General features: G+C 48.1%; 1 protein-coding gene across 1 annotated transcript in view; it reads left to right on the plus strand.

The window, feature by feature from the left end:
• Positions 1 to 24,509, plus strand: part of COL17A1 (collagen type XVII alpha 1 chain) — a 64,425-nt gene that overhangs the window by 29,968 nt on the left and 9,948 nt on the right. Inside the window, exons 19-48 of the mRNA XM_075131086.1 lie at positions 2,692 to 2,730; positions 2,992 to 3,018; positions 4,904 to 4,930; positions 5,630 to 5,692; positions 5,889 to 5,993; positions 7,165 to 7,227; positions 7,944 to 7,979; positions 8,119 to 8,172; positions 8,540 to 8,575; positions 9,302 to 9,337; positions 9,814 to 9,876; positions 10,250 to 10,285; positions 10,997 to 11,068; positions 11,367 to 11,393; positions 13,105 to 13,140; positions 13,680 to 13,715; positions 13,962 to 14,042; positions 15,499 to 15,534; positions 16,285 to 16,365; positions 17,703 to 17,756; positions 17,910 to 17,951; positions 18,885 to 18,947; positions 19,146 to 19,196; positions 20,010 to 20,036; positions 20,132 to 20,173; positions 20,376 to 20,450; positions 20,857 to 20,907; positions 22,137 to 22,259; positions 22,846 to 22,983; positions 23,800 to 23,886. Coding sequence (XP_074987187.1) covers positions 2,692 to 2,730; positions 2,992 to 3,018; positions 4,904 to 4,930; positions 5,630 to 5,692; positions 5,889 to 5,993; positions 7,165 to 7,227; positions 7,944 to 7,979; positions 8,119 to 8,172; positions 8,540 to 8,575; positions 9,302 to 9,337; positions 9,814 to 9,876; positions 10,250 to 10,285; positions 10,997 to 11,068; positions 11,367 to 11,393; positions 13,105 to 13,140; positions 13,680 to 13,715; positions 13,962 to 14,042; positions 15,499 to 15,534; positions 16,285 to 16,365; positions 17,703 to 17,756; positions 17,910 to 17,951; positions 18,885 to 18,947; positions 19,146 to 19,196; positions 20,010 to 20,036; positions 20,132 to 20,173; positions 20,376 to 20,450; positions 20,857 to 20,907; positions 22,137 to 22,259; positions 22,846 to 22,983; positions 23,800 to 23,886 — 1,707 coding nt within the window. The remainder of the gene's footprint in view (positions 1 to 2,691; positions 2,731 to 2,991; positions 3,019 to 4,903; positions 4,931 to 5,629; positions 5,693 to 5,888; positions 5,994 to 7,164; positions 7,228 to 7,943; positions 7,980 to 8,118; positions 8,173 to 8,539; positions 8,576 to 9,301; positions 9,338 to 9,813; positions 9,877 to 10,249; positions 10,286 to 10,996; positions 11,069 to 11,366; positions 11,394 to 13,104; positions 13,141 to 13,679; positions 13,716 to 13,961; positions 14,043 to 15,498; positions 15,535 to 16,284; positions 16,366 to 17,702; positions 17,757 to 17,909; positions 17,952 to 18,884; positions 18,948 to 19,145; positions 19,197 to 20,009; positions 20,037 to 20,131; positions 20,174 to 20,375; positions 20,451 to 20,856; positions 20,908 to 22,136; positions 22,260 to 22,845; positions 22,984 to 23,799; positions 23,887 to 24,509) is intronic.

A 24,509-nucleotide genomic window follows, 5' to 3' on the forward strand; every position in this document is an offset into this window, starting at 1 on the left:
GGATTGCTAAAAGATGCTTCACCAGGAAAAAAAGGCAGATCTGTCATTTGCACTGTCCACAGGACTTTGTGATTTAAGATTGCAATTAGGTAGCAAGAAATGTAGAACATGGTGTTACCAGATTCTGTATATATTATTGAAGAAGAGGCAGATTCTGATTTCATTTACATCACTGACAGGTTTCAGAGTAGCAGCCGTGTTAGTCTGTGTCTGCAAAAAGAAAAGGAGGACTTGTGGCACCTTAGACACGAACAAATTTATTTGAGCATAAGCTTTCGTGAGCTGTATTTTCCACTGAATGCATCCAGTGAAGTGAGCTGTAGCTCACAAAAGCTTATTCTCAAATAAATGTGTTAGTCTTTAAGGTGCCAGAAGTCCTCCTTTTCTATTCACACCACTGTAAACCTGGAATAACTTCACTGGCTTTCGTGGAGTTACTCCAGATTTACATTTGTGTAACTGAGATGTGATTTTACCTCATTTCAGCCCCACCCTTGGCCCTGCAGTCAGATTGCACTGACAAATGTAAACTCTTGAGCAATTATCGTTCTCTTGTTTCAGATTTTCCAAATTCACTGTCTAAATTGCGTGTGTAAAATTTGCATTCACACAATCTACACTTACATTCAGAAAATGGAGAGGTGCATGCACTGCCCATGCAAAAATAGATTTGCTTGCACAGATGAATAGTCTGAACATGCAAATATTGCATATGCAAGTTTTGCAGGAGCAGTTTAGGTGGCCATTTTTTGAAAATGTGCCCTGTTCACTGTCCCAGATAAGGGGAAAGACTTGCAGAATAGTCTTCCCAGGTAAGGTGTGTGACTCCGTATCTGAGTTGGCAGAGGCCTTCAAAGTACAGCATAATATATTCAAACTATAAACCCTTCCTATTATGGGAGAGCATGTTGCAAGCAAGTACAGGTCTTAGAATGCTGCCTGTCATGGAAGTAAGAGAAGGATTAAATCTACCCTACTTATCCAAGAGAGGGATATCAAGGTAGTTGTAAATGTAAGAGGACTGTTGCCCCCTTACTAACAGTCAGTGGGGGTGTTTTGGTTGGCTAGCTCCCAGTACTAAAAGGGGAAGGGTCTATGGGAAATCAGGACCCTGAGACTGACAGTCCCCAGGAACAATGGGGAGAGGCCAATGCTCCAGGTCAGCCTGAATGACAGGGAGGGCAGGCTATTCAGGGAGTCAGGAGGCCAGGGAGGTCCTGTCCTCCATGTGAGCTGGAATTGGCTGGGTCAGACAGAGTGGGGCCGAGCTAAGGAGAAAGCAGAGGCCCAAGCTGAACTGGGGAGCAGAGCTGGGCCAGATCCAGCAGCCCAGAGAGAGCAGACCCTGTCCTGGGAGCAGAGCTGCAGCCCCAAAGTTAGAGGCACAGCCCAGAGAGAGCAGACTTGCCCTGGGAGCAGAGCTGCAGCAACCAGAGCCAGAGGGGCCAGAGAAGCAGCCCAGGGAGCTGGAGGCAGAGCAGCAGCTGTGCAGAGACCGAGTGGTGGAGCTGGGGCTGGAGCAGTCCGGAGCTGGGTGCGGTGAGCAGCTGGAGAGCGCGAGGGGGGACCCTGGGCAGTGGGCCCAGCACAGGGAGACGCCTCAGCCAGGAGGCTGCAGGCCAGACTCGGAGGGGGATATGTAACCCCGACAGGGCGGGGGCGACACTGGGAAGAAGGGTCCTACCACTTAGAGCCTGAGGGCATGAGGCCACCACCAGAGCGAGTGTCCAACCCACAGCATCCCTACAGCACAGCCAGGGCCGGAAAAGGGGCCTGGGACTTACAAGGAACAGACTGTGAACTGCCCTGACGTTCTAGAGACACTGTTTGTGATGTTCCCTGCCACAGAGCGGGGTGATGTGTTTCCTTTAACCTTTCCCATTTTCCCTTATTCTTTTTAAAATTAATTGTTGATTAAATAACTTGCATTTGCTTTAAATTGTATGTAATAGTCAGTGCGTCAGAGAAGTGCCCAGTGCAGAGAGAGTACCCCAGAGTGGGGACACCCTAGCCCCTGTCCTAGGTGACCACAGCAGGGTTGGGGGTCGAGCCCCCCAGGAATCCTGGGCCCAGCCTTGTTGGGGTTACGAGGACTCTGCCAGACAGGAGAGTGGAAGGGGAGTCCTTAAGGGCAGGGAGACCACTGGGTAAAGGAAGTGGGAGCGAGGACTCAGATCCTTTCGCTAGCCCACCTCACCAGGGTAGTGCAGAAGCCAGGAAAGTTCCCCACAATAGTGGGACTATTCCCCCACTTTCATAATGTAATGGTCCCCGTAATTATGAATCATACTTACAGCACTGATAAGGCTTATCATTTTTAAAGCACTGCACAAAAAGTAGCTGATTATTCCTTACAACACCCCTGTGAGTGAGGTCTGTATTTTACAGATGGAGAAAATAAGGTTACGTGATTTGCCCAAGGTCAGAGAGTCAAGAATGGAATTGGCACTCTGAGAGCATGATTTTCCTTCCTCTGCAAGAGATGAGTGCGGCTGATTTCAAAGCGAGTCACTCCTATCAGTCTGGGGAGCTCCTACTTTCCAAATCCATGCTCTGCCCACTAGATTATGCTGCCTCCAGCCTTGAAATCGAGTCAAAAGCAGCCTTGTGTCTTCAGAGAGAGAGAGAGAGAGATCGTTTTACTTGAAATTGTGTAATTAAATCTAACAACCATTTTACTTCCCATTGCAGGTTTCTTCCGAGGAGAGAAAGGGGAACCTGGTCTGAAAGGTACAGGAGAGTTTTGTTTCCCTTTCTTTGTTCTGTGTCTCAGGTTCTTCCAATAATTTGCATGATGAATCCAGGGAACTGACTAGCACAACTACTTAAAATGGGAAAGGCCCAATCCTGCATTCCATGTTCGCCCCAAACTCCCAGGGGTCTCATTGAGAGTTCGGAGTGTAACAAGGAAGAAAGGATGGTCCCAAAATGAGCAATCACTGGGAATACCTCCTGGATCTCTCTTGATTTGATTTTTTTCTCCTTTCTCAGGCGATATGGGAATGCAAGGTCCCAAAGGTGAGTCTGAAATTAGACATTTTCTCATATACCCGGACAAGGTGCTGTGAGAACTCTAGATTTAGAAGCACTTAGCTGAAGGAAGGCCTTTTGTTTCTCACAGAAGTTAGTTCTGTTGAGAGGCTGATGAAGTGGTGACTGCTTCTCACCTTCTAAGTGGTTCCCTGGGTCCAGTATTATAATGACAGGGGTTGGCTGTTCTCATGGGTGGTGGGTGAAACTTCCCCTGGGGGAGGCGAGCTCCTTGTCCTGCCTCTTCCACCCACAGCCCCCACCCACACTCCACCCCTGCTCTGCCCCAGGCCCTGCCCCCACCCACTGCTGACTCGCCACTCACCTCTTCACCCCCTCCCGAGATCCCCCCTCCGCTCACCTGCCGCTCACTCACCTGCTGCTCACCTCCCCCCCCTGCCAGACCCTGACCCCCCACCACGAGACCCCCCCACCACCACCTGCTGTGCAGCTGGCTCACCTCAGCCCTTAACCCTGCTGCTGCCCCCTCTCCCCTGTGAGACCCTCTCCCTTTTTCACCTTAAAGCCGTAATAACATTCCCCATGGGAACTGAACAAGCAACAGGTGTAGCTCAATTACCAGATAGATTCTCCTCTGCGTGGCAGGGCGCTCGGTGTGTGCTGTACAGAGACGAAACGCCAGGCTACCTGCGCCAAGCTGAAGCCTAATCGCTCCTTTTGAACAAGTGCTTGTCACTGACAGCCTGCATTAGGGCAATAGTGTGATCACCTTACGCAGAATTCCCTGCCGGACTCGTTTACTTAAACTGGGTTTGAGTAAAACGACTAGATCAAGAAATAAACTCTCTGGCTATGTCAGCTCCTCCTTGAGCCAGGTTAGCAGTTACTTCTTCTGGTACAGAGAATGACTGAGGGGTCATCGTTTGGAAACTCTTTTTAACCCCAATAACACATTTTCCTACAATAGAAAAGCCAGCTGAACATGGCCACAGGCTTCCCGAGGGCCTTGGCAAATGCCTATCAAATGGCTTCATTACCACTTCAATGGCCCTTTAACAGTTTCAGTGATCTCTGCTACTAGGTCTCTGGAAGCCTTTTTCACTGTGTAAAGTAAGGGTATGCCTACACTGCATGAGGGGTGGTAGCCGTGCTCCCGGCGATAAAGCACTGTCTATCCTGGCGCTTTTCAGCGCTAAAGCTTTTGTCGCTCCACTTTTAGCGCTGAAAGTGGCAGTGTAGACACAGCCCTACTCAGGGGTGCCCTCCACTCGCCTCCTCGCTCCCCTCGTCTGCCACTGACTCCCAGCTCGCACTCTCAGGCGCACACCCAGCCCGCGCCCCTCGGGGGTGAGGGCATGAGGAGAGGCGCAGCCGGCAGCTGCGGGGACCTCGGAGGGGAGAAGGGGATGGGGTGGAGGAGAGAAGGGGAGGAAGATTCACCCCAGGCAAAGATTCACCAGCAGCAGCAAACCGTGGGAACCTTGGGGAAGGGTCAGAGCAGGGAGAAGAGGCGGGGGGAGGGGGTACCACGGCCCAGGTGTCAGGCAGCAGGGACGGCTGTGCTGGGGGTGGCAACGCCTCCCCTTGCCTATTATACCTGCTGCCCATGGCTGTTCACTCGTCAGCACTATCCCCTGGCAAAGACCCGAGTCTAGAGAGCACTGTAGAGGGGATCACAGGTATTTGTATCCAGAAATACACTCACCCGTTTGAAAAGCAAGATGGGAATCGTACAGTATCTGGTTTAATCAAGATATGCTTTAGAGGAATGTTGGGGTCTTTGATTTGTCAAAGGCCAGGCACCTACCCCTCTGGTTTTTGGCAGAAGGGTAATAACTAGCAAAAGGAGGAAGGTGGGAACATAAGGCAAGATCCGTTTTCCCATTAATGGTCTGTGTCTTTGTTCTAACAGGAGATCAAGGACTTCCTGGTGCACCAGGTAGGCTGAGTTCAACAAGTCGCCAGCCTCCGTGGCGCGTCAGCTGAACACCACACACAGTGACATTGCAGTCAGCCAGGATTAATTTTGCACATCAAACCCCTCCAGGCTGGCTGTCCATGGAGTCTGAGTTTGACTCTTGTGCCATTGCAAATGTCTTATACTGCTTGAAGTTATTATTCCCGTAGTGCTGAAATACAGGCAGAACCACTGCCTTACAGCTCAAAGGCCTTATTTGCCGCAAGGCCTCATCCTGTCCTGGCTTGTGTGTGAGCACACATTTCCCTGCACGATTTTGGTGCACTGAGATCTGTGAGCATGCTTGAAAGATTCTGGCCAATAATTGCAAACTGGGTTTTGCCTGTGACAGTTCTATCAGATGCCTGCATGAGTGATCATGCCTTGACATTGTGTGTGCAAAAGACAAAGTCATGTATCCTTCAGTATCAGCCGTGTTGGACAGGAATGTTCTCAGAGCCAGAGAATATTTATAGTTGCACCCTACCGTACCTACCATATGCTGCTAAAGAGACCCCTGCATATATACAGTGCTTAGCAAACAATATATTTTTTCAGCCCGGCCACCCTAACCCTGCAGTCCTGGGTTTCCAAATCCCTTATTTTCATATTTCTTAGACACCCACCCTTGGACCGTAGTCAGGGAAACTGCAGATTTACCACATTGTGTTTTGCTTACAGGCATGCCTGGTTTGATGGGGCACCCAGGACCAGAGGGACCGAAAGGACAGAAAGGCAGTGTGGGTAAGCAGCACTGACCCATCTTACTCTGAGCTTAGCACAGCTCAGTTACAGTGGGAGACTCGCACAGTATGTTCATACCCTCAACCTGCATGTGTGAAAACAGGACCCCGTCCTGCTGCAGCGGGGGAGGAGGAGACACTGAATTTCGCTGCATGGAATGTATAAAGCTATATTACAAGCCATTTGCTTACCGTAGGTGATCATGGCATGGAGGGACCCATGGGCCAAAGAGGGCGAGAAGGGCCACCAGGGCCTCGTGGGGAACCTGGACCACCTGGATTTGGGGAGAAAGGAGACAGAGGTAGGAGACTGTCCTGTTCTGTCCCCAGTGCATAAAGAGATGGGCCATGGAGGCTGGGTCTCGGTTCTGGTTTTGCAAAAGCCTCAGTGGTCAGGATTTAGTTTTGATAGTTCAGATCCAGGTTTCCTGTTATCTGCCTCTCCACTTGGAATAGGGCTGAAAGATTTCGGGTTTGTGCCACCTCGACAATGGCCAAACCAGGTGGCTTTTGTTTTGCCAAAGCTCATCAGTCAGGGTTGGGTTTTGCAGAACCAGAAGTGGTTTGGCTCTCAGCTAATTTTTATCTTGTCCACACTGCCAACCTTGAGGCAAGAGTCACACCAAAGGCTCTGGCCCAAAGCTGCTACAGAGTTGAATAAATAGACTAAACCAGAAAACTGCTGACTGTGTGCAAAAAGGCAAACAGGTTGGTGCTGATTGTGTGTCCTACCAAAAAGAATCTTTTCATTTCTGTAGCTGCCGCAATTAATTACAAAGATCTGTCTGTTGCATTGGATTGACACGTCTTTTAGCACAGAAATGACTGATAGATTTTTTTTTTTCACTAAAATATTTACTGACAACAGAAGACAATGACGCCAGGTGGTGTAGTGAGATAAGTCCTGGGACATTAGAAAGATTCAAACTCTGGTGTGTCGTAATGCCCAATGAGATGGGCTCATTTCTGGATAATGTGTTCTCAGTTGTCTTAATTACTGATTAATCATGACACTGAGTGACGGGGAATCAGAGCCGTATACCAAAATCAGATCCTTACTAAATGGGCTGGTAACCCTCAGTCGTTCAAGGTGACTCCTAGAAGAAAACAGACTAAAGGTGGCTGGTGGTTTGTTTTGTAGCTGGGTAAACATACAATACCTCTCTGCAAAGCAGCATTTGCATGGGTGCACATAGATCTGGGGGTAGGATGGTGAAAGAGATGGCTGGACTTATAAAACAGGGAGTCCAGTTTAGGTTCATGGAGACAATTTGTTGATAGCAAGTGGATCCCACAGGAGCAAGCTGCAGGCTTGTTTTGTCTTGCTGCCCAGGAGGACAAGAGAAGCTCAGTGTGGTGCAGGTGATCCCCACGCTATAGATACGTCCTTTTGAATCTTAGAGTTCCTTCTGGGGGTGGAGGATGGCAGCTGGCAGGCTGGTTAATGACGTGCTCTGATGCTTTACTCTCTAGGCGCTGTTGGTGATCACGGACCTGCAGGACCGCCTGGGCCACCAGGGTCTGTTGGCCTCAAAGGTAAATACAGTGGTGAACAGAAAATGGCAGCAGGATTGCATGGGCAATAGCCCTGATTAGGAACTGTGAGAGGATGCGTTGAAGGTTGTGGGTCCCACTGTTTTTATTTGTGCCTCACTGCAGTGGGGAGATGAATGAGCTGGCTTGCCCCCAAACGAGCCACATTTCAGAACGAGACGTTCTAATGGGAAGAGGCGTATTTTAGACTTTAAAAAATGGCTTGTTTTATGGAAGTCTAAGTAACGCTGTAGATGATTGACTGGTGGCAACAATCTACCTGAGCTTACAGATGGCTTTTGCCTGCCTTTGAACCTTTAGAAATAATGGGACGAATCCTTATCTGTCTGTCACATAGGGGCCACTCCACAGACTTCAATGGGAGCTGACCCATGTAACTGAGAGGAAAAGTTTTGCCTATAAAGCGCAACTCCCCACTGAAACAAGGTGGAACTCTATTCCTCCTTCCTTGGGCAAGGAGGAGAGGCTATGGCTTGGCCCACCAGGGAAAGCTGCTTCCTGTAGATCACAACAATTCCAGTTCAAGACTAAGTTTCTCTGATGTATAGGATGCAAATTATGTGAGATCGTCTAGTGGCTGGAGGACCCTGTTTAGTTAGGGGCACTCTGGAATCTGGTCACTTGTTGGCAAACCCAAGGAGATGGGTTCTCCTTCCCATTGCAATGTAGCTGAAATATTGTACACTTCTTATTTACAGGCATGACGGGTTCTCCTGGCCCACACGGTCCGCCTGGTGAGTGCCACATTCTCCTATTATACAGGAAACAAAGACAGAGTGACAACTCTCTGCGTGCTTGACTTCCTTAGAAAATGTGTTCAGCGGTGGAGTAGGTTGGACATGATTAAAACCCCAATTTCATTTTTTCTTGCAGGTTCTCCTGGTCTTCAAGGATTTAGAGGAGAAGCAGGTCTCCCAGGGGCCAAAGGTCAGACTTAGAGCCCACTTTCTGCTACACTGACGAGTTATGGTGGCTGTAACCGATGTTGTTGTGCTTTTCCATTACTGCCCAGAAGAGAACACCCAGCTGTGAATCAGAGTTATATCTGAGAAAGGTTCTGACCCTGGGGCCCGAGGATAATAGGAGAAAGATAGGAGGAAAAAGAATAAACTTAGTGATGGTGATAGGTACCCTGGAAATACCATAGATAGGTAGGAGCATGATAGATTAGATTAAATGAAGCATCAAAAGAAGAGATGGGTCATGTCCTGTCTCTAGAGAGGAATGATGGAGGGAGACCTTTTTCTCCCCCTACAACATTTATACTTTAAGCCATTGCTTTTATATCTTTTAGGTGAGAAAGGAGCTTTGGGAGCACCTGGACCCAAAGGTATGCTAATCAATTAAATTACTTTTGTCAGTACTTTCTTCCTATTAGATTACTCAGGATATTTTGTCCTGGTTCCCCCAGTGTCAGGTTGGGATCAATCACATACCTCATTGGCTTTGGTTACTTGATGCTTTTGTCATCCGGTTTTCTTTTTCTTCGACAGTAAAATTTTTCAGTGAAACAGTTCTCATCCCCACAATTCATGAAGGATGTTGATAAATTGGACATGGTCCAGAGAAGAGCCACGAGATTGATTAAAGCATTAGAAAACATGCCTCATAGTGACAGACTCAAAGAGCTCAATCTCTTTATCTTAACAAAGAGAAGGTTAAGGGTGTGACTTGATCACATTCTATAAGTATCTACTTGGGAGAAAAATATTTAACAGTAGGATCTTCAGTCTAGCAGAGAAAGACATCACAAGATTCAATGACTGGAAGCTGAAGATAGACAAATTCAGACTGGAAATAAGGCATAAATGTTGAAACTAATTCATTATTGGAACAATTTACCAAGGGTCCTGGTGGATTCTCTATCACTGACAATTTTTAAATCAAGACTGGATGTTTTTTCTAAAAAATCTGCTCTAGGAGTTATTTTGGGGAAGTTCTATGGCCTATATTATACAGGAGGTCAGACTAGATGATTACAATGGTCCCTTCTGGTCTTGGAATCTATGACTCTATGAATTACATGAAGTTATATTTCCCCTTGTGTTTTCTTTAGGTGACCATGGAGAGAAAGGACCTCGTGGTCTGACAGGTCAGTATATAAACATTTGTTGTCTGGGGTCCTGGAATTAATACTGGCTATAAAATATGAAGTAGATTATTATTAAAAAGTGCATGCAGGAATAAAGTCTGCCCATCCAAGCTTGCTCTGCTTATTTTTCAAAGATGTAAAGATATTGTTATTGTTGACATTTTTGTTCATTAGAACATGAGGTTTGCCATATCTGATCATATTCTTGATTCATATAATCAGGTATCCCTGGGGAGGGATCCATACCTATTACTTCAGCGAGAATCCCCCTCACCTGGAATGCACTCAGTTAATTTGTGCATTTTGGAAAACTTCCTCCCAATGCCCAGAGGTGATCACGAGGCACCATGAATCATGAGGCCCGAATGGCCTGTCAATACTACCTTTAGCTTGCAAAGCTGCAAATGTTGTGGATGGTCATGAACTCTACCCTCACCAACATTATTTGTATTCACTTTAATTTGATTTGATCGCAGGTGAGCCAGGCTCAAGAGGATTGCCTGGTCCTCCAGGGGAACCGGGAGCCAAAGGATCCATTGGTAAATAACAAAGACCTGATGCAGCATTTCTAGAGAACACACACAGATGTTGTTTCCGCCAGTGGCTAGTCCATTTCTGTGAGGACTGGAACGGAGATAACTGTGCAGTGGGATTGTACTGTATGTATTGCCAGGTCTTTCCCACAAATTTCTTACATTAGATTGTATTTGCATAAACGAGGTCCTTACCTTTAAGATTTAGGTGAAAGTTTCTGAACCATCAATGATCCCAGTCAAGGTCTTATTTAGACATAATATAATAGAAAGCCATAGTCTTGTGTTCAGCTATACACCATACAGGGAATATCCCCCCATACTGAGTATACTGTGGGACCATTCCGGCAATCCCTAATGAGCTGTTATCTTTGGGTAGGTCCAGCTGGCCCCGATGGACACCAAGGCCCACGAGGTAGGTGGCTATTTTTTCCTTCTTCTCCCCCATTGCCCCTCATCAGAGACAAATGATCACCTACATCGTGACTTGCCTGCAGCTTGAGATGGTGACTGATGTAGTAACAGAGTCAATGGAGTCGTGACTTGGGGCCCTGGTCTCTCAACATAGTAGTACAGTAGTGTACCATCAAACATCTAACCCTGAACCAAGGGATGTTTACAGGAGGCTAACTATCCTTGTGCCCCATCATCCTGGCCTCACCTGCGATGGGTAGTCTGTATCCAAGACACTAGAGTGAAGTTAAGAATGAACTATCCTATGCATTCTGTAGCATGAACACCAGATAAATGTGTGTGTATTTTCCTTATGGTCACACAGTCACCTCCCCATTTCAAGCAAAAGCCCGAGTGACTAGATATACCGTATGCGATCTCCTGGAGATCACCTGACTCTTGCTGTGTCACAGCAGTGGCCTTATATCTTATATTGGACAGAACAACATTGTGGCACTTCAAACCTGGTTGCCCACCTCCTAACTTTGGATGCTCAAACTGGCCATTTAGGCATGAAAGTACCCGCTTAATGTGCCAGCATGTCTGCTGACTTGTGGGAGGTGCCTACAATCGAAACATTGGCACTTTTCACATCAACAGTCTCTAGACTGTAAATGGTTATTGCGCTACATGAATCTGAGTATGTATATGTTGTCTTGGTAACCGTCCCTAGGGGAACAAGGTCTCATGGGAATGCAAGGATTGCGAGGACCACCTGGACCCGCTGGCGATGCAGGACAGCCAGGTAAAAGCGGAAAGGAAAAAATGACTATTGTTAGACAAGGCCATTGAGTTACACATCCCATCTGGAGGGATTGCCTGCCTGCCAACTCTATGGTTCTATGCCAGATAGTCATGCTGGGACATTGTAATGAAATGCGAAGATATGTGGATGTTGGGCCCTTTGCAATATGCAGATTACACACACGTATATGGATGCTGATTTGCACAGCTGAAGATCTGCCCATAATTATAAACAAAATTATTGTTTTTCCCCAAAGAAATTTTTCCAAATCTCAGAATTTTTGCCTTTATTTTTCCAGGTCTCACAGGACCGCAGGGACCCCCAGGTAAGTTATTTTGCCATATTCTGGCTTATCACCAACACGTTGTAGCACCTTGACTTTCCTATTAGCCTCACATTTGTAAGCCTATTATCCTTACGTGAAACACAGGTGTAGGGACCACTAAAATAGCCGAGATATGAGATTGACAGCATATATTCATGCATGATCAAGTCTCATTTATGGAGTTAGGGGAGCTCAACTCACCACATTTTTTAAGGTTAACACAGATATTTTATTAAATGCTAGGAAAACCCAGTTTGAAATGTGCTGTAGTAATGAGGAATGGGCCTTCATGAGAGACGGTTTTTCTTTAGTACAATTTAAATCTACATTACCTCCTCACTAGCCTGGTAGCTGTCTCAGCCTCACAGCGTTCCACACATGGAACCCTAGGCAAGACAAGGACACATCAGAAGGCTGTCCTCTCCCAAATGCTAGGATCCACTTCCAGCCCAGTTTTGTAGTGACCAAGCCTTGTTATCATTTGGTGACTGCCCAATGGTCTTTGTGAAATCTGTTGATTGTTTCAGTCTAATTCCATGTCCCACATCACCAAAGCTACCACCACAAATGTCTCTAGCTAGCCCCATTGTTTGCATTTCCAGCCAACGGGTGAATTACACCTCTACCCCGGTATAATGCTGTCCTCGGGAGTCAAAAAATCTTACCGCGTTATAGGTGAAACTGCATTATATCGAACTTGCTTTGATCCACTGGAGCACGCAGCCCCGCCCCCTCGGAGCACTGCTTTACCGCATTATATCCAAATTCGTGTTCTATTGGGTCGCGTTATATCGGGGTAGAGGTGTATCATGGTATGGGTTACTGTCTGAACCTTAGAGGTTGCACCTCCAGAACAGGGTTAAGTTACATTGGTGGGGTGCCATGGGGAAGAACTTTGCATTTCCTTTCCCCATAATGTAGATGTCCTGTAAATAAACGAAGGATTTCAACCTCCAGGGCTGTCAGCCTAGAAATTTTCACCAGGACTAAGCTCACTTACTTTCCTTTTTGTAAAACACTAGAAAAATGAGTTAATGCTAGTCAGCTGGTGAGGAGATGATAAGAGCTAGAAAAGGCCATGCAATCTCAAGGGTCCAGTGTATCCCACTGAGTAAATCAGAACACTGAGCTAGGGAAAACTTTGTGGAGTGCTATGGGAAGGTCACTTGGAGGAGCACCTGGGCTGAGATGTCCTGAATAAATAAACAACACCCATCTGATAGAAAATAGATTTCTGCTGGATGTTAGTTCAGGAACTCCTTGGAATCTTCACCCTCATCAGGTCAAAATAGGGATTCTAATATGGTGACTCACAGGATTCTGAATCAAAGTGGGTGTTGAGATCGTTACTGTGGATGGGATTTTCACAACTATTTAGCAGCACCGTGTCCCATTACACTTCTGAAAATCCCACCCTGAGTTATAAGGAAGGCGTTCCAGGTCCTTGTGCATAATTGAACCACCCCGTTAGCCATCGCTAGAAATCTGGGGCCATCTTACAGTGGTATCTGGGGCCCTCTGATAAAGCAAAGGAGGTGCAATCAACAGCAGGAAATCTTTTTAAAACCACCTGCCATAAATGTAGGAGAATAAATGGTTGGATCAAGTGACTGTGTGGGGGGTTTTCTCACTAACCCACAATTACAGTTCTGGGAATTATCTGGAAAAAAAATATTTACATTCATAATTTTGAATTGTTTCTTCATACCAGGACTCCCAGGCAACCCCGGTCGACCAGGGGCTAAAGGTAAGTTGGGATTCAAACCAGATATTCATTTATTCTCTAGGTACTTTGCATTAGTGAGGATTTTCTTGTCTCCTGACCAGTGCCTGGATCAACAGTGGCACCTAGTGGTTTCAAAAAAGAAAAATGGAGTTAACAAAAGTCTCCTGAAGCTCGTAGAAAACCGGGTGTTCTCCAAAGAAGTCATCAGCGTAGCTCCCCCTCTGAAATGTACATATTGGACCCAACTCTGCCCCCAGATACATGATCACAAGCCCCAGTGACTTCAGTGGAAGCCGCACACTTGTATCTAGGATAGAACTGGGCCTGTTATGCATTCTGACAAATGCAGCATTTGGACATTTGATTAAAGAATCTTTTGGAGTTAGCTGAGTTCTCTCTTCTCTGTCTCTTTCTTCCCCCATTATCTCCCATCCTTATAATTTCTCTAACAAAAGATTGAGGGGAATGAGAACAGAAGCCAAAATGCTATCAGAAACTTATTCAGAATGTTTTGTTGATCTGTTAACTGATCACTCTTCTTCTGTCCCTCTCTCTCCTAGGTGAACCTGGTGCTCCCGGCCAAGTTATAACTGCTGGTACGTATGAGAGTGGGATTTTGAACAGGCCCAGTTTTTGATGATTTTCTCTAATTTCTATTATCCCTTCTATTTTCATGGTTACCTTGTGCCTACAAAGGATCAGGGTCTCTTTGTGTTTGCATCATTTAAGTCGGTTGTGGCAATGTAGACAGCAGAACTGGTCAGAGCGTTCGTTACAAATGATATTTGTTGCAGATTTACTTCTCTTCTCTGTTTGCCAACTGCCTTGTTTTTGTGTTGCAGAGGGTTCATCAACTATTGCTCTCCCTGGCCCTCCAGGCCCACCAGGAGCAGTAGGACCACCAGGACCACCTGGTGTCCCAGGTAAGGAAACCCTGCTCCTTCCAGGTGCAGCATGCATCACTGTTTGTTGTGTATTTACTGAGCACTGTGCTTGGGGTTGTCTGAAACACAGAGAAAGACAGGGTCCCTGCCCTGGCAGGAATTTAACAATCTCAGGGTAAAATGCTTTTTCATCTTATAGGTGGGAGAGGGGGCACAAAGCAGAATTGGAAAATGCTGCTTCTGAGCAGCAGGCGGGGGCCCGGTGAACATGCTTCTTGGGCCGACAGGAGTATGGTCAGCCAGCCTGGGGATATGGCTAGGGTCCCCCTGCTCTGCCAGGGCTGAGTGGGGTCCACACTCTTCCTTTCTGGAGCATTCTGGAGTCCATGGTTTCCTATCCCTGCCAAGCTGTCCTGTCCTACAGGCCACATAGGTCAGGGACTCTATTCATTAGCTTCCCCATCTTGCCTGCCCTCTGTGATCTCCACCGTAGTAAGGCCAGGGTTTGGGCCTCACTTAAACAGGCAGCGCAGTGAGCATGTGTATTTGAAGGAGGGATTTTTGAAAAGGAAGACAGGTCGTTTGGAGCACAGGGAAGGGTGTGAAGATGGGGGTGTGAGACAGATACAAGAGGGACAAGTAGGAGGCAGGCTTCAGAAGAGTAGGAGGAAGTGAGGTTGTGGCCTGGAACCTCCCATTACATTTTGATCTAATGCACACAGTCTAGCAATGGGTCAAACCTGGGATTTCAAATCCAAGTCCCTTCGCATTTCAAGAAAGGGAGGGGGGAAATACCCTGGATCTGACACCCCTCCCCCGTTCCCCTCCCCACCCACACACATACCCCATAGTTTTGTTTTCAGATCCAGACGCAGAAGGGGCTTATCTTCCAGTCCTGAATTGGGTGGGGTTGTCATCAGGACAGCAGAAATCTCGCAAGAACTGCTGACGAGATTTTAGCACTGCCCGCTCCAGACCCTAACACTAAGAGCCCCAGGCTCCATGATAACCCCCCAGCCTAAACCTCTTCTGAACAGTCCTTATTCAGTCATCGCCCTCCAGTATATGGAGTCATAGAGCAAACCTCAAAGGTGCCGATTCTTCTCGCACCTGTCTGCCTCTTACAGTGGTGTAACTCCTTTGGCTTCAGTGGTGTTATTCCTCAGCTTCATCAAGGGAAGGGACAAGGCAGACTAGATCAGGCCCCTTGTCTTTGTATTATACCCCGTACCTGCCTGGTTATTTCACCAGTCTAAATGGACTATGTGCTTTATTTGCCAGGTATTGAGCTAAAAATCACCTCTCCAGAACCTCCAGTATCCACTGGCATGCTGATTAATTCATGCCCATATCCTGATTTAATTTACTTGCGTGGACAAATGTATGATTTGATGTTCTCAGCTCTTTTCAAAGGCCTATTGATTGTCCCCTGATACCGTTAAATACAGCCATGGAAATCTAATGCAGTCGTTTTTTGTTTGTCCTTTGAAACCAGGTCCTGTTGGGCCAGCTGGTCTCCCCGGACTGCAAGGTACCGTACACAGTCTGCCTAGCACACTGTCTGCCTCTGAACGAACTGCATTCGTTTCTTTTCTTTTTCACAAACTCTTTCAGTCCCGCTCCTTATTTCTCAGCTTCTTGCAAAGTCTCTTTCTCTTTTGTCTCCAGAGCTTTTCATTTTGGCTCATTCGTCTGCGTTCATAGTTTTAATTAATCTTTTAAGAAATTCCCAATTTTCATGTCTCTCTCCCCCCACCCTCCCATAGAGGAGTGTGTGGGGAGTGCCCAAATAGCTTCTGTATGAAAGCTACAGCCACAGATACAGCTATTATTATTCTATCCGGGCGTTAGATCTAGCAGAGCACATTTCAATCAAAGCTGCCTTTCTGTTATATGGGCCCAGATCCTCAAAGGTATTTAGGTGCCTAACTCCCATTGGAACTGATTTCAGTGGGAGTTAAGTGCCTAAATATCTTTGAGGATCTGGATTATGGTCCTGATCTAGGGATCCTGCTATGTAAAAAGGTGGGAGCTAGAGATGGACCCTGAACTGAGCTTGATAATAATGGCAGATTTATGCAGGAATTTCCAGATTTGGATGACTGTCCATCAAGGATTGAATTTGTGTCAACCAGTTTATTTTAACAGAAAGCAAAATCTGAAGCCATGTCAGAGGAGATCAGAAGCTAGTACATTAGCCTGGAGCCTTGCAGATCCCCCAAAAGGTAGAGCTCGTCCTCTATGGGCTAAATAACCCACACTCTCTCTGTTCCCGATGAAGGTCCACGTGGCGAGAGAGGGCTCACCGGTGAAACCGTTGTGGAAACCATCAAATCAGAAGTTGCAACTTCATTATCTCAAAGTAAGAAGAGATGCTGCTTCTGTTCTTTATTGGAAGCATGAAGAGTTAGTGGGTGAGACCAGCCCAGCTAAGGGAGAGGGTCCTTCAACTTGAGCTGTCTCTAGCTCAATATGTTGTAGACGAAGTGTGCACGTGGTTTAGTTGAGGCTCATGGTATCTATATGATGACAATAATAGTATTTAGCACTTTTTATTGGTAGAGCTCAGAACACGTTACAAAGGAGGGCAGTATCATTATCCCCATTTTACAGATGGGGAAACTGAGGCACAGGGCATTGACATGGTCTGCTCAAAGGAGAGCTAGCAGGCCAGTGCCAGGACTGAAACTAAGGTCTTTTTCAGTCTTACTGCACTACTCTGGCCACTAGGCCACAAGAACATGCAGCTGCCCTGTGCTCACACTAAAACTAATGCTAAGCCTGCTGCAAAGAAGTAACCAGTCCAAAGTGACATGTTATATGGATGTGGAGGAGGACCAAGGGCTAGAGTCTCCCACATATTTGAGGACAAAATCATCAGGGAAAGAAATGTTAATTTCAAGGCAGAAGTGACAGAAACAGAATTGAGTTAACAGCAGTATGCCCTGGGGAAAATCAATTTGTTTTATGTAATACAGTGTGCATGTTGCAACCAGTTACTATTACAATTATTTATTATACCTTGGATTATTCTACTATGCTCTGAAAAGCTTTTGTAAGTATTTGTAGGATGTTGATCAAGGATGGATTAAGAGTAAAAGTGGTCCCGATCCGCTCCCCATGTGCAAACACTGCATTTGGAGTAATTCAGATCTGGAACAGAACTTTGTGACTCCTCCATAGCTCTATAATGGGCCGAACCCAAATCCTGGATCTGAACACCCCCGAACTTGGGATTCACATCTCAGCTGTCCAGAGAGTCTTTAATTAAGACTCTCTGGAGCCCAGATTCATGAAAAATTGGCCTTCTACCTTGCTCACCAAAAAATTCAGGCCCTCCTTTAAAAATTCTTCCTCCTCCTGAAAAGTCTTGTCATCCTAGCCCAGCATCTTTGGCCTCTGTGGTCTTTCTCACAGGTCCTCACTGTCCAGAGAGATTCCTTGCTGTTTCCCACCCTGGTGGCCTTGGCCATCCCAAACTCACCTGCCGCAGGTCTTGCTGCCTGTTCTCATGGTCCCCAAGGGACTATCAAGGGAAGCCCTACCCTGTCCTCTCAGAATCATGGGTGTGTCCAGGTCCCCTTTGACCCATGAGGCCTTGTACCAAGGATCTTGCCTTAATCCACCCCTGACTCCAATAGCTTTCATTAGCAACATCACAACAATATTTCCAGAGCAAAAATATTTCCTTTTTTTCAGTTTCGTCAGATTTACTGGGACGAGCAGGCCCCCCTGGCCCTCCAGGACCCCCAGGTATATATATTATAATAGGGTATTATATACGTGCAGTACATAGGAGAGAGCACAGGGGCCATAGGGGTGGAATAAAGCCTACAGCATGCTTTCAACTTGTTCATTTTGCTATGAAAATATTCTTGAATACATCTGATTCTTTTCTTTTGTCAGGCGCGTCCATCCAGGGACCACCTGGACCTCGCGGTCCAGCAGGTAAAACCTTGTTCCCCCACATCCATGGATTGTGGCGGGGGGGAGGGGCGGTTTACAGTCGATTTGTCATGTGCCCCCAGATGAGCAATTCTGAAACACTGTGGAAGAAATCTTGGCCCCATGGAAGTGAATGGGAGTTTTGCCGTTGACTTCCACGGGGCCAGGATTTAACCCCGTGTGTTCACACAGGCACACTTCACTAGAAGGGGAGTTTTTCAATAATGGGAGAGGAACTGTCTAGCAAAATCCCTCCACACCCTGGACTTGCTGGTGGGCCTGACCTCTGGGGGAAGTCTGGTGGGGAAACTTTGGCCAGGAAAGTCATATCTTCACCCTGAAAGGTGACAGGGTGCCAACTCTTCTTTGCAGTTGTAGCATCTTCCATCCTCCACTGCCCAGCGGTCTAGCCTTGGCTCCTTTGCACTCCCTGCCGGGAGCAATACTGGTTGCTAAGGATGCCTCCTTGTTCCCCTTTCAGTGAGCTAGTGGTAATTTCCCTTCCCCTTCTCACCCAGAGCAGAGGAGGCTGAAGAGTTGATAATCCTTGTGCAATGCAGCACTTAAAAACTAGCTGTTAAATGGTGATTGCTGCAGCCCCAGGAGCTGAGCAATGTGGGCCCTGTTTATTATGGAATGAAAACTCCTCTATAAGTAAAGCTTCACTGGATTAGGAGTGGAAAGGCTATTTGAATGCACTGAGGCACTCTGGGATTTTTCCTGCACCACACTGTAAATGGAGTTTCCCCCTAACTGGATCATGCTGTGATCCTCCAGTATTACAGCAGGAAGTGACTGACTAATGTGGGATAGAGGTGCAGTGAGAAATAAGCAACTGGCACCAGGTTTGGCAATCCAGCGACTCTGCTATGTGGACTGCTGCATTCACCGGCCTTTGCCCTCCCTTCTGAGTATTGTTCTATCTCCCTTGCTTAGGAGAAGGATTACCAGGCCCGCCAGGCCCACCAGGAAGACCAGGCTCCTTCGTGCCCACCTCAGGTAGGTACTTTCACTTGATTCCTAACCCCAGTTCTTGTGCCTGATCCTTCTGAAACCTCTCTCTCCCTCTGCGGTTCAAATGAACCCCCAGCGATTCCTAGCTTCAGGAGGATGTAGACGGGGGGACACGTCATGGTCCTCCACTCCATGGCTGTGTCTGCTTGTGTACATTAAACAACCCTTTTGTCTTCATTACAGAAACATTCTTCGCAGGTCCACCAGGCCCACCTGGGCCAAAGGGAGACCAAGGTGAGTCCATTTTCTCAGATCCTACTGCTCTGACTGAGCATGAGCCTTCCCCAACAGCTAGCTTTTCAAGACACCGGTAAAGTGCCTCAGCACTAAACCCTCACACTGATAAGCAATGCAGAAGCTCTCTGGGGCAGGAACTGTCCTTTTGTTCTGTGTGTGTACAGCACCTAGCACAATGGAGCCCTGGGCCATGATAGTGCTCCAAGGAGCTACCACGGTACAAATAATAAATAGGATTCTCCCTTGACTCCATGGCAACTAACTAGATTCCAGTTCAGGAGCCAGGGCAGTGACAAGCCACGACGTTCCAGTCTAGATTTCGAGTGCCCGTAAGATTCAGGGGTGTTGGGAACCAGAGGTTCGGTTCTGCCATCAAAGAGACAAGATCCATTTGCAAAGCGTGGCTTCTGATGCGGCTTGGGTTGTGATTTGGGGGCGTTCATTGTTCTGGTCCAGGCCCATCTCTGTTCTGCCTTAGCCACAGAGCGATTCCATTCCGTCAGGTCCTGTCACTGACATCGTCAGAGGCGGCGCTCCTCCTCCCCCATGGCTTTGCTGCCCTGCAGGGTCCTCTGGGACTCAGAGGTGCTTAGTAGCGTGCATGGATGCGGGAGTGTTAAACATAAACCCATGCTCAGCAGGAAGCTGGCTGAATGCCCTCCCTTGCCTGGGTTAAAATACCCAGTTCAGCCCTGATAATCAGATGCTGTGATTGTGTTCTGCATACTCGATCAGGGCCTGGGTGATCTAGCAAATCCAAGCCAGGTGGGTGTGAACAGTCTAACAACGCCTCTGTTTTCCTGTTCACAGGTTCACCGGGCCCACGCGGATTCACAGGTGAATAGGATTCCAGCATACAGCGCTGCTGTCAGGTGGGGGTTACTATAACAGCAGGAATGTGTGACTGCCCTCTCTCTGTGTGTTTCATATAGGTGAACCAGGTCAGCCCGGCCTCCCAGGAATCTCTTCTTCAGGTCAGTGTGCACACACTTTGCCTTCTCTGGATTAGTTGCTCTTGAGCATTTAGCTGGAGCCAGGCAGTGAAATCCTGGCCCTTCTGAAATCGATGGCAGAACTCCCATTGACTTCAGTGTGGCCAGGATCTCCCCCAATCTCCCCCAAGGCTTTTCTGCCTGTGCACTTCTAACTCCTTTTCCTGGCATTCTGGTTGGGCAGGTGCTGGAGTTGCCATCCAGGGACCTCCCGGACCCGCAGGGCCTCGAGGACCCACCGGACCCAAAGGAGACAAAGGTTTGTGAAAAGAAAACCCTTCCTCCTCCTCATGCCCTGAACCTGCAGCCCTTTCACACCAAGACCTCTCACTGAGGCAGCTTGCTCCTCCTGGGCTGGTGCGGAGTGAAAGCATGGCCCTGCTGCCCTCTTCGGGTGCACCAAGGGAGCCGGGACTGCACTGCCCTGAGCCACAGGGGCTGCCATTGCTGCTGGCCCTTACTCACCTTACTGCAGGGTTGTGCCCTGTCCCTTCACCCCAGTCTCCAAGATCATGCCCCTGGGTCTGGGATGACTCCATCTCAGACTGAATCAGTGTTGTGGCTGGAAGGGGACATACACATCAGCCATTATAAACTACCCAAGGGGTGAGTTAATCCCTTGCTGCCCAATCCAGGCTACCTGTGTCTCTCTCCCTTGTTTGCAGGTGATGCAGGCGTGCCAGGGGCTCCCGGCATCCCAGGAGGGTCTTCAGCAGGTAAGGGGAGCCTATTTGGGGATCAGACTCTATCTGGTCCCGTGTAGCAGGAAGTGCTGACATTAATGGGGGAGAATTTTGAAAGGATTTAGGAGAGCTGGTCCCACTGAAAGTCAATGGCACTTGTGCTCATAAGCTCCTTAGGCACTCCTGAACATCTTTCCCAAAGTGGGCAATTCCAGAATCGCACCTTTCCGTTTTCTGCATCGCAGGAGCCACCCAGTCCTTTGGAATGCATTGCCTCGATTGCCTGACTCACTGAGAGCCAAGTGTCTTATTCTGATCTCATTCACACCAGTGTCACTCCATTGACTCCTCATTTACACCAGTGTGAGAGGAGACTCAGGCCCAGGTCCTTTATATGCCATGGGCGCCTTGTAGCTCCATCATGGAGGGGATGCGTTGGCAGAGTCCCACCAGGGATGAATTTGGCCCAATATCTATTGCCAACGTTAAACCACAACACAGATTATTCTCCACCGTTCCTGTCCTCCACCTTCAGACTAAACGACCAGTGGCCTAAATCAACCATAAATCCAATTCAAGGTTCCCATAGAGGGGCGCTGGCAGATTGCAAGAGGAAGCAAATTCCAGAGCTTGGAGCTCATCACAGGAAATGCTTTGCTCCGGATTTCCATGCTGGTGACAGACAGCTGGATCCTATCAGCTGATGGTGATGTTATAGGATGTGGGAGAGTAGGCTCAGAGAAGGGCATTTCGGGAGGGCATGGAACTGAAGCCTGGTCCAGTGGTGAGGGCACGAGCCTAGAACTTGAGAGACCTGGGGTCCAGTTACTGCTCCACCACAGGCTTCTTGCCCAAGGTCAGGCAAGTCGCTCTCTGTGCCTCAGTTTCCCCCCTGTACAATGGGGATCAGAGGCCTGTCCTGCCATACAGGGGTGTTTTGAGGAGAAATGCATTAAGGCCTGTGAGGTGTTCAGATGGTGTGATGATGGGGCCAGAGAAATAGCTCAGATAGATTTAATAACAGCCAATACCCAGAATTGCACTTGAAAGAGAACTGGGAGCCAGTGCAAAGCCTGGAGCTCCAGTGTTATGTGCCTCTGTCATCCTGATTAGGTAATTTATTAAGGGTCCCTCCCAGCCCTGACCATACTAGCATAGCTCTTCCCATACCCAGGTGAAGGGATCAGGGCCTGCTCCGACCCTACCAGTCCTTGGTCTGGTCCCTTGATGCTAAAAGCCATTGGCCTATTTTATTTCTTCAGGCGGGTCTTCAAACTCAAGACACAGGCAGGGTCCACCAGGTCCTCCCGGCCCACGCGGTCCCCCAGGCCCAGCTGGAGGCTCACTGCAGGAGATTCAGCAGTACATTGCGGAGTACTTGCAGAGTAAGTAAAACCAGGGACGTCAGGCTTTGACGAGGGCCGGTTACTTAGCTGCTCCTGGCAGTCCCACCACCCAAGATCCATTGGCCATTGTGGTGCTGAAATTATTCAGTGCCCCCATCTCCAGCATGGGCCAGCAGGGGAGGGGGAAGCTAAACAGGACTTAGATCCACCAAAGGTTTGGGTTCCCTTAGACCCACCCTCTCCCATCCTTCCTGGATGGCTTCCAGCCTTCCTCCACTCTTGAGCCCTTCATAATTCTCCCAAGTGTGGCAGCCAACTCTGCATGGGCTGCAGCCCAACCTGCTGCTCTGCATCCTATACACCGGTGAGCACTAGCCCCTCTGATACGGGCCCCCTCCTGCAAGGATCCTGCCTAAACCCTCCCCAGCAGGCAGGTACTGTTACACTTCCATGGGCCGTGGCGAGGGGAGTGCAGAGAGTGAAAGAGTGTTGTGTGATCATCCTCAGACACTCCGTAATACCCAACCAGGGAGGATACACATGACCAGGCTCCCTTCAGACCCCACTACGCAGTCTCTCCTCATGTCACACCGTTCTCACTCTGTCACCTTTTTTCCCTCATTAGGTGACACTATTGGGCGTTACCTGATTGGACCTCAAGGCCCACCAGGACCCCCCGGGCCACCAGGAATCATCACCACCGTTGATGGACAGTCCTTGGACTACGCCGAGCTGGCCAAGCGTGTTATGAGCTCCATGACGAGTAAGCCCCATGTTCCTGTCTACCTAAGTGCCGCTATGCACCAAATCCTGTTCTCGGTTGCATCTGTGCAACCTTCCTTGAAACTCAGCATAACTGAGATCAGAATGTGACCTGCCGTTGAGCCCGGGGCTGGAGGGGCTCCTGGTGTCTATGGGGCAGTGCTCCAGCATGATTGTAAAATGTCCGACTGGGGCTATGCAAAGAATAGCATGCTGCTCCACATGAGTGAAGGGGGCAAAATTGAGCCCTTTGTCTTGTCTCATTTTTACATTAGATTTAGGCAATTCTTACTGCCTTTTAGATACTCAGTTTGAACGCTAGACCCTCCTAAACTCCTGGAGGGTCAGAGGGGAGTGTAATCTGCCATTGTCACTGTGGGCAACATGTATGTGACAGCATTGCCGTCTGCTTGCTGGGATTAGACTGTCTGCCATTGTCTTGTCCTTCAAAGACGAGGGATCTACAAAGAGGCAGAAGCCCCTGTGCTTCTGGCTGTCTATATAGAATCCATTCTAGGTCAAGAGAGCAGAGGCTCCATGTTTTCCCAAGTGGCAGGCCATTCGTTTCAAAGCTGTTGTCATGTGGATGATACTTACCTGCTGACCACGCTGTGATCCAGCCCTGAATTCATCACCCTGCGCACGAGTGGAAAGTCTTTCCCACTGAGCCACTAAATTCCTTTTAAGTTGCACCCCTTGATCCAGTGTTAGTCCGTTTCTTTGTCACTGCCTGGCACACCAAACAATTTCCTATTGAGCTGCCTCTCTGTATGTCGGTCTTCATTCTATATGACCTTAAACATTTCCATTCTCACAGGCTCCGGTTACAATTTTGAGATGTCAAGCTCTTCATCATCCTCATCAAGATTCTTGACTTACGAAGACATCCTGGCTATGCTGCAGAGTGAGTGCCCCGAGCAGTGAGGGCTGCAGATTCCACCACTGCTCAGGACTGGCTGGGTAATGCTTAGGAACGTAGGAATTGCCAGACTGGGTCAGACCAGTGGCCTGTCACTGTCACCAGCACCAGCTGCGTCAGAGGAAGAAACCCTGCAGCAGGCTGCGATGGTGAAACCTGTCCCCAGGGAAATTTTCTTCCTTGACCTTGTCTTCCTAACCCAAAATTAAGGGTTTATATCCCTTGCTTTGGGATGATTTAACTCTGGATAGTCTTGGCTCCTGTTTGAGAGTAAAGAGCTATCATCTCTATTATTAGAGCTGTCATCATGTAATCTCATCATGCCTCAGATCAGAGGGGAATCCCATGGCAGAGATGTTGAGTAGGTTTAAATCATGGTGACAGCTAGGGATTGCACAGAGCTCTACTCCTGGCTGAGCAACAGACCCCCTGGGGGAAAATCACTTGACCTCTCTGTGCTTGAGTCAATCCAGCTGGAAAATCCAATTGAAAAGCAGGAGCAGGCGCTGCCTCTGAGCTGAGCTTTCCCTGCTAGAAACTGACAACAAAGGAAATACAATCAGAACTTGAACTAATTATGAATTGTAAGAAGGATCTTGGTATGGGCG

The sequence above is a fragment of the Caretta caretta genome, chromosome 7, assembly GCF_965140235.1.
Source record: "Caretta caretta isolate rCarCar2 chromosome 7, rCarCar1.hap1, whole genome shotgun sequence".
NCBI classification, from domain to species: Eukaryota; Metazoa; Chordata; order Testudines; family Cheloniidae; genus Caretta; species Caretta caretta.